Source organism: Passer montanus, unplaced genomic scaffold (genome assembly GCF_014805655.1).
Source record: "Passer montanus isolate IOZ18808 unplaced genomic scaffold, ASM1480565v1 scaffold51, whole genome shotgun sequence".
Taxonomy (NCBI): Eukaryota; Metazoa; Chordata; class Aves; order Passeriformes; family Passeridae; genus Passer; species Passer montanus.
This window is the reverse complement of record NW_024370041.1, coordinates 1833975-1843322: the sequence shown is the minus strand read 5'-3', so window position 1 is coordinate 1843322 and position 9348 is coordinate 1833975. Positions and strand designations below refer to the sequence as shown.

Genomic DNA, 9348 nt, shown 5'->3' with positions numbered 1-9348 from the left:
CCATTTGTCTGTGAGGTGCCTCTGCTGTCCTGTGTGACAATCCATACTGGTTCAGTTCCTGGCATGAGGATCAGTGTTGATCTGCAATATCAAAACTTTTCCTGGGCACAGAGGAGTCCTGGCAGCATCCTTGGAAAAGGCAGATAAGAGGAAAGAGTTTCCTTTCCTGTGTGCAGCAGAAAACCACCTCTCCATTTGGCCTGAAGTGCCAAGCAAGAGTACAGGAGATGACTTTAGTGCTCCCTCTGTCTACACTGTGAGCAACCAGCCCAATTCTCCTGCCAGGAGAGAAAACCTGTATTTCACCCTGGAAGAAGTGTTTAATTCCAGTTCAACCCAATTTTTCAGTCTCAGCTCGGGGTGAAACACACACTGGATACCTGAAGGGAGTTGTGACCCTCCTGCTGGTGGGAAGGGGTGGGGAGGAGAAGGGGATGGGGTGGCCAGAGCTATAGGGATGGGTCCCACTGCAGAGGTGTGAGGATGAAGACAGCAGCTGGTAGCCCATGCTGCTTCTTTCCCAAGGCAGCTTTCCAAACAGGATCACTGGCACTTCCTTGACTCCACCGAAACCACCCCAAATCCTTTGGCCCTGCTGGTCATTCTGATCACTTGGGCCATGTCTGAAAGGAAAGGGAACAGAGCCCTTTTCCTGCCCAGTGCTCCCCAGCCCAGATCTGCCGTGGGTGCAGGACCCACCAGGGCATCCCCAGCAGCACCTGTTCCCAGGAAAGGGCTGGAAGAACACTCATCAGCATGTGTCCCTCAGTGGCTTGAGCCTGTGCCTTGCCTCAACTCCATTCTCCAATATCAGTACCAGCCTTAGATCAGTTTGTTGCCCAATTTCTACCATTGCTTCCATGAGCTTTGGAGGTTTGTGTCTATTTATAGTAGCAATGAAGAGGTTGATGACAATGAAGAGGATTCAATACAATTTTTTATTTTAATGGCCACATTTTACACTGTAAACTGTGTGTAATGTTTCTAGATTCTCTTGCTGACTCTCTTCAAGGTGAGGTCACCCATGGTCATTGTCTGAAAAAGAAATGGAAAGTGTTAGCTTTTTATGAATTTGTAGAATCATTGAATGTCTCAAGTTGGAAAGCACACATAAGGATCATCATGGTTTTTAGCTCCAAACTGTACTTAGGATCTGGTCTTGCAAATCAAAACAAGACTGATCCCCAGTCTATCTCTCATAAACTGGATTTTTAAAGCTTTGGATTTTTTCATGAATACCCCGAAGCACATAGGGATAAGCTGGCATCCCTCAGCTGGGATCAGTTTGCCACATTTTCTGCTCTAAGAGTGCCAAGCCCTGGCACATACCTGTTCCTCTGGGTGGCTGAGAACATGTCCTCACTACCCAAAACTTTGAAAAGCTGTGCCTAAACTGGGGTCCTAAAAAGTACTTTCTGGATCATACTCTAATGAGAAACTGCCTTCAGCTGCTGGCTGCAGAGCCTGTGTGCAAGCACGTGCTCTGCTCCAGCACCTCCCAGTGCCTCTGTAGGGCAGGCTCCTGAGGCAGCCCTGCTGTTCCAGCCATTGCCCTTCTACACTTACGTAGGTGATGGTGTCTCCGTTGAGCTCCGTGACGGATTTCATCCCTTTCACCTGTGTGACCAGTTTGTTGTTACCCTCCATCTGCACAACAGCCTGGTGGAAGACAGAAGCATTCATGTTATTGCTGGAGACCACCTCGACCCCTGCATGTTGTCCTTCCCCTGCCACAGCAGGAGGGGACTGCAGAGACACCTGAGCTGCACATCTGAAAAGGCTACAGACAGCACCAGCACTCCCAGGGCAGATGTCACTGATCAATGAAATTAATCAAATAAATAAGACAGCAAAGCCCATTTCTGTTTATCTGTCTTGCTCAGATATGAGATGTGTTCATTTGCCCTTGAGCTGCTGATGTACAGAGGCTAAAAGTCTTCTAATAACTGTTTCCCCCTGGTTTATGCCAAAGAGAATGCAGTGATGCTGAAAATCATGATGCAGCTCGTAGTGCTCTCCGGGAATTTATTTGGTGATCACCCTCCTGCTTTCAAAAGTCCCTGCAATTCCATCTTCTCCTGAGGCAGAGATGAGAGGCAGATTTTGCCAGTGCTATTGCCTTGACATTCATTGGAAACTAATGTCCAGGAAAGGGAGCACCCAAGTTCAAGGGTGGTAACTCCTCACCTTGCCAAATCATCTCCCCCAGGGTAACCTGAAGCAGTGGGAACGGCTTGCAGAGAAGCTAACAGCTACTGGGACTTAAAAGGAGAGATTTATTGGTTTATGATTGATTATCTGATTTTCCCGCACTACCGTTGAGTCAACAAAATTAAGGCAGAGGTATATTTTGTGTTGCATCATGACACAAAGTCAATCCTTTTCTACCTCAAATCTTTCAGAACTCTTCCTGTCAAAAATTTTTACCAAAGCATCTCTATCCCCCTTTTCCAAATGGGATATTAAAACACTGGTTTTTAGTGTTTTCCAAAATTACTATTGAAATAGATTCAGAAATACAAGGCTTCTTCTTCGGGAAGTGCAGTGCATTAATTAATACCTGTGGTATGGTCAGTCCCTTTGCTCATATGCAGAGGGAATGGCTGGAATGGAAATTTAACATCCCTGAGCACCCATGGCCCTGGCAGAGGAGGGGCTGCTCACTCACCTTCACTTTCTCTCCAGTCATCAGCTCTATCTCACTCTCCTCCCCAATGGTGAACTGGTTTTTCATCACTTTGGAGCCAGTGGTCACAGTAACCGTGAACTTTTTCCCATCCTGCACAATTTCTGAGATGCTCTTGAGGTCCTTGCCCTTCTGGATCTGGTCCTCAGGGAGCCCTGCCCAGGAACAAGAGACATTGAGTGAACGGTGGAGCCACCTGTGGGCAGATTGCTGCTGCTGAACAAATCAATGTAGCAGGATTTGGGGATATACAGCTGGGAAAATTCCTATTCTAGTGTGGAAAAACCTTTCAATGATGGTGCTTCCCCAAGAGCCATATGTCCCTGAGTCTGCTGGGGAGGCTGAACAAATCAATGTAGCAGGATTTGGGGATATACAGCTGGGAAAATTCCTATTCTAGTGTGGAAAAGCCTTTCAATGATGGTGCTTCCCCAAGAACTCAGGTGTCCCTGAGTCTGCTGGGGAGAAAGATTAATACTGTCATCCTGAATTTTGTGTGGGAACTAGACATGTCCCGTGTCTTGCTGACCTGACTGGGAGCAGAAACACCACCTCCCTGTCTAAGAATAAATCCTGCTTTCCTTCCTTCACTGACAGGCAAGGAAAAATGGATTAAATCAAGACGAAATAAAGGAACAAAGTGGTTTGTTTGTTTTTTTTTATGACATTCAGGGTTACTCAGAGCCAATTTATAAAATCTTTTCCCAAAGCCAGGCAAGGAAAAATGGATTAAATCAAGACGAAATAAAGGAACAAAGTGGTTTTTTTTATGAGATTCAGGGTTACTCAGAACCAATTTATAAAATCTTTTCCCAAAGCTGAAGGTGATCTGACAGGTAGAGCCCTTCGGGCACATAACTGTACAGAAATACTGCAAAGCCCCTGGATCCCTGCAGGACCACCTTCCCTGTCACAGACACAAGTGAAAATCTATCAAACACATTCATCATCCAGCATTTAAACAACACCAGCTATTTTTCTGATGAAGGGTGGGATGTGAGGCTTTGCAGCATCGCAGCGCAGTGGCTGAGCAATGTCCTGCTTTGCTCTCAAATTTCACAGCCTGATGGAGCAGGTCTGCAGTGCCCCTAAGCCACCAAGGTCCTGCTGGCTTATCACGTGTGTGCAGCACTCAGCCACGCTGGCCAGTGGCTGCAGAACCTGCCAGGACTGACTTCCTGCAAGCCATAAAACTTCACCCATCATCTCCTGACCCCCCGCCCCAGACAGAGAGATGCTTTCTCTTCTATTTGAGATCACATCTCCACACAAACGTATTTAAAATCCCAATAATTACAAGGTGACAGACAGAAATAGGAAATCTCAGAGATGTCTCAATCGACGTCATCAGCACATCAGCACAGCTGGCTCCCAAAAATCAGTGGGATCTGCAGAGACAAAGCAATACATAGCACATGCAGGCACATACCAAGGGCTCTCATAAAGGGCTCAAAGTTTTCCTGGTGCTGGAGCTCGTATTTTCCAGTGAAGCTCATGGTGGAAAAGCTCTCTGTGCTCCTAACACAAGAGAAGGTGCCTTGTTGGTGCACAGAGCTTGGTTTTATATCATCCTTCTGCCTCAAAAGTTGGCCAGAGGTAAGATGATGTAATTGGTTTATTGGCATGTTCAAACATTAACGTAAAACTGGGCAATGGTCAGTGATAAATTGTTCTACATCTTACAGACTACAATTTACAACGTGGGGGCAGGGAAAACCCCATAAAATACATTTTATGGAGGTTGCAATATGGCATCCATAAACAAATGATTAAAAAAAATAATAATTGTGCAAAGAGGCTCATTATCAGAGGAACAAGCCAAATCATCTAATGAGTCTGCAGTCTGGAAGCACGTATGTGGAGGAGGAGAATGGGGTGACTGCGTGTCCTCTGGAGCTGACACTGGGGGATTTCTGCTCACTGGTGTGTGCACGGTGGGTCATTAGCCCTGGCAGAATAGTGGCTGCACACTGGCAGGGACTGAGTGACTCACAGACCTGTGCTGGTGGGGTTTGGTATAACCCAGATGCAGCAGCAGCACAAACCCATTGCTGTCCTCTAAGAAAAATATTCCAAATCAATTCCTGGCCTTGCACTGGCCCACCTGAAGACTACAGTTTGAATCAGGCTCTACCTCTATGGTTCTGTGTGGAAAGGGAGCTGGTGTCATTAGTGATCTACCAAATCACTTTCATCTCCTTTTTCCACAGGAGCCACAGTCACTCGTGTTCTGAAAAAGCATTCCAGCCCTTGGAGCTGCAATTCTCCCAAGTGCCACATCAGAAGAAGGGCCAGCAGTAGCCTCCAAGCTGAGCCCAATTCCTACCTCCAAAGCAGGACTCAGAGCTGGGCTCCTCTTCCAGCCTGTCCCTTTGGCTGAGCACCCCAGGATTGCTTCATGGCATCTGAGCATCCATACTCTGGTTCTGAACTCCCAGGCTGGGCTTCTTGCCTCAAAAAATTCCTCCTCCCTCCCAAAGCCAGCTCACATCTTTGTCCTTTTTTGAAGTGAAATAATGTATAAGAATGAAAAATGTCTCTGTCCAATTTGGAGATGCAGTCAGAGCCTTCTGCTGCCATCTGTCCTGCTGCTGCCACCTCAGCCCCACTCTCTGGGCTGCAGCAGTGAGCCTCAGTTTCTGGTTAATTAGTACAGGCAAGATGAGGCAAGAGAGGGAAAACCTTGGCTGGTGGGACGGATAGTGGATGAAGTTGGCTGGGAGGGGGGAAAATCCGCAGGGACATCATCCCTATGCACCATGGAGGGAGCCAGGCAAGTTCAGAGAGCATTCATGGAGGGGTGGATTGACTCAGTAATTTCTCCAAAAAGCTTTTTGGTTTTTTTTTCCCATTTTACCCCTTCAGGAATTATGTCACGTTAGGAACTGCATTTCATTTTTATGCCTGCCTCAGGTGAATAACCCAGTGTCACATGGGGCTGTGCTGACATGTCCCTTTTCGGTGTCCTCTTCATGGGGACAGAGGTGACTGACCTTTTTTGCTGTGTCCTGGCACCACCCTGAGCTGCCAGATCCCTGCCTCCTGTCAGCCAGCATTTTCTGGCTACCATAGGCTACCTGGAAGCACACGTGTGCCTCCCACATTTTCATGCCCTGGACCTCCAGCTGCTCCTCCAGGCAATTCAGGTTCCCTCTCTTTGCACGATGGGGAGAGAGATTAGGCTTGAAAAAACTGCAGAGTTCCCAAGCCCACAGTGTCCATGGAGATGAAGTTCCTAAGGGCTGGATGTCACTCATCAAATGTTAAAAGGGGAATATAATTCTCCAGGACTCTTGGTAACAGGGCAGAAATTTTTCCATTCACGGAAATGGACAACTCATGAGAGAATTCACCCCATTTGGAACCCAAGTTGTTTTCTGTAGGTATTCTCTCCTCCTCTGCTTGCTGTAAATAGCTATAACAAACCTGTGCTCCTTATTTGCTATTGCTAAGTGGGGTCACTGTTAGAAAGTTTGGAAATGTGACCAGCTGATTTTTGATCAATGAACAAAATTAAAACCTCTTTGTGTTCTGTTGGGCTCAACGTTCTTTTATTTTCTTTAGCAAAGATATACAGTTCTAAAGAAAGGAGAAATGTTTATTGAATGAAATTTGGCCAAGGTAATTATTATCTAGCCGGGCCTGCTGAGCAAATGGCAGGTGAGATAAACTTAATCTCAATAGCAAAGTTCAGAATACTTGTACATCTCCCCAACAGAATATAGCATCTTTTAAAATATGATATAATTTTAACTTTCCAGGACCAAGAAAACGCACTTGATTTGCATTAACATAAGGCCATGTCAACTGATAATTTGATTAAAATAAATCCATACCCTAAAACCTGAATCTGGTTTGTATAAAGGGAAAAGGCATGGATCATTTTCAAAAATTTTTGAGGAAGCTACATCTTGAGGGAAGCCAGCAGGTACTTCTGTCTTTAAGGTGCTTTGAAAATAAAGCAGATGGTCTTAGAAGCTTGTCAGGAAAAAAAAAAAAAGAAAAAAAAAGAGTGAAGTATCTTATTTTTGCACCTGAAACAGAGATAGGAACATACAGAATGTCTTAGGCAAGAATATCACCAGTGGATCAGCCACGGTTTTGGCCAAATTTTAAAAGCCACCTCCTCTGCCTACCTGGGCACTTATTCTGGCTCTCCAAGACCCACTTCTTGAAGGAGAGGTGCTCAACCCAAACCTCCCAAACTGCAATTTGTGGCTGGTGCCTCACGTTACATCTCCCATAATAAAGAAGAGTTTGTCTCTGTCACCTCTGCAGCTGCCTGTGGAGCTGTTGCATCCTTTTATGACACCCCCTCAACCCTTCCCTGGGATTCCTGAGCTCAGCTCTCACTTTCACTCAGTGTCTGGGAAGCCACCCTCCTACCTGCACTCCTTGGTGAGTTGGACATTATACCTAGATTTTGAGGTTTATGGCTCCTAGAGAAGAAAAAAGTCTCTCTGCCTCCTCCAGTTCAAACTGAAACTCTTAAGTTCTGAAGTACAAAAATGACTTTACAGCCAAAGTATGGGGAGAGGCACTTCCTGTAGCCCAGGGAAGGGTCCCTGGCAGCCTGGAAATGTCTTCATGCGTCTCTCCTCTATCACCTCACTTGCTTCTCTTATCTATCCCACCAGTGACTCCCCAGACTCCAGTAAGCGCAGCACCTCAGAGCTTTGGGAAGCCAGGGTTGGGCTCTACACCAGGATTTTCTTGGCTCAAATGTGAAAGGCTACAAGCAAGGACCTTTGATGATTCAGTCCTGGATTTTTCTAGTGCAGGTCCAGTTGAACACCTCAAAACCCCTAGCCATTTTTTAAAAAAGCTTGGTCTCAAGCTTGACAGTCACAGATCCCCAGGTGGGCTCCCCTCTGTCTCAACCTGTAGTATTGTTGGGTAATTCTATTTCTGCTGCCCTTGAACCTGGAATCTTGGTCTGCTGCCAGGTTTTCACATCTCTGGTATGATTATTTTGAACCTTGAGGAACAAAGGTTTCTTCATCAGGCCACATGACTGCATTGCTTTGAAAGGTTGGATGGGATGGAGAAGATGCTGCTGCTGCTGCTGAGTGCCCTCCATCCCTCTTGGATTTCCTTGTGCTGTGCTACCAAGACAGCTCTGAGATTAAATACAGCATCTTTCCCAGATTCTTCTCTTTTTAAAATGGCCTTGGCTGTCTGCTGAGATTCCTGCCTCCAAGCTGCAGATATGCAAGCACCATTTCCTATAGGTTTAGATTAGATATGTCATTATCAGAGCCTTGATAAGAATGCAAAAGCAGTAGCTTGTGCAGAGAGCTGCTGCTTGAGAAAGCTTTCCATCCATGCTGATATTCAGAGAAGAGCAGCCCTCAGCCCTCGTCATCTTATTGCAAAGATGCCAAAGAGAGCAAAGGGTTTGTATTGCTTCTTCAAGGTCAAGGTGGCTCTATCACTGATAGCACAAGACCCTAAGCTCTTTTTATCAATGATCACCTGGGGACCAGAGCTTACAGAAGAGTTGGACTTTGCTGCTGGGATCTTGCTTTACAATAGGAATAAATCTGCTGACTCTGCCACCCACTTCTCATTTTCTTGCCTCCAACAGTGGTGTAGAGCTGTGGCCTCTCTCCAGGCACAGGGACTCTCTGTTTATGTCCTCAGAGAATGGGTATTGTCCCAGCAGGTTTGGCTTTGGTGGGGTGAGGCTGCCCTCCATCCCACAGCACAGCTGGTGGAGTCAGGGTAAAGGACTGAAAATGGTGCTCATTGCTTATGGAACTAGTTTGTGCCAGGACAAGGAAAGAAAATGTTGGGATAAAAATGGAGCCATTAGCAGTCAATGTTCTTGAGTGAGGAAGGTCTGGAAGAGACCCCCAAAGCAGAGCCAGTGAAGATTTAACCAACAGTGCATCTTACCCCACCACATATCTACAGTGCAAACATTTCCCTCTGATCCAGGCACATGAAGAGCCCCTGAGACACAGTGGGGACAGGAAACTCTTATCTGAACAAGTGCAGGAGACTGGAGTGTTGGCATGGAAAGGGCAGCAGCCTCCAGGTGCCCACAGGTGGTCAGATGAACTCCAGTCCTGGAGGGACACCTGGCTGTCACTGAGGGCCAGTACTCACCTGTCCAGCTGTGCTCCCCTTTGTCCTGATTTATCAAGCACAGTGGCTCCCTCAGTGCTCCTCACAGAGGGTTGCAAGTGATTAGTCAAGGAGAGCATCTCAGGGCCAGACAAGCGTGGGGAGGAGCCTGTTCCTGTCTCTCCCTGAGGCAAATATATAACCACAATCTATAATCTATAAAATGAAGGAAAGTCCAAGCAATAACCAAGACCTTCCCTAGCAGACAGTGATCCTTGGCTGGGGATGAGCAATGAGCCAAGAGTGATACCACAATCTATAATCTATAAAAAGTCCAAGCAATAACCAAGACCTTCCCTAGCAGACAGTGATCCTTGGCTGGGGAAAGCAATGAGCCAGGAATGATGCATCATCCAGAGGGTCAGTGCTGAGGCAGGACACAGCTGTGAGGAGGGCAGAGAATTGCAGGGAGTCTGACAGCAACTGAGCCTTCACCAGGTTCAGGGCCACGGAGGTGCTCCATGGGGAACAACCATGGTGCCAGCAAGACCAGAGCTGTGGACAAAGCCCAGTCACTATCCATGTTCCACTTG

The 9348-nt window shown here is 46.7% G+C and overlaps 1 protein-coding gene across 1 annotated transcript; it reads right to left on the bottom strand.

Moving 5' to 3' along the window:
• Window positions 1–919: 919 nt before the first annotated feature.
• On the bottom strand, window positions 920–4260 carry FABP1 (fatty acid binding protein 1). The gene is made up of 4 exons (XM_039723867.1): window positions 4116–4260; window positions 2669–2841; window positions 1567–1659; window positions 920–1035 (listed from the first exon to the last, which is right to left on the bottom strand). Exons 1-4 carry the CDS (start codon window positions 4180–4182, stop codon window positions 985–987), a joined length of 384 nt encoding a protein of 127 aa, XP_039579801.1. The 5' UTR covers window positions 4183–4260; the 3' UTR covers window positions 920–984.
• Between the last annotated feature and the right edge of the window lie 5088 nt (window positions 4261–9348).

Coding starts and splice junctions, on each gene's coding strand:
- FABP1 (XM_039723867.1), bottom strand. CDS start 4,182: ATGAGCTTCACTGGAAAATACGAGCTCCAGCACCAGGAAAACTTTGAG. Junction 2,842..4,115: donor GCCCTTTATGAGAGCCCTTG/GTATGTGCCTGC, acceptor GTTCCTGGGCAG/GGCTCCCTGAGGACCAGATC. Junction 1,660..2,668: donor TGACTGGAGAGAAAGTGAAG/GTGAGTGAGCAG, acceptor GTCTTCCACCAG/GCTGTTGTGCAGATGGAGGG.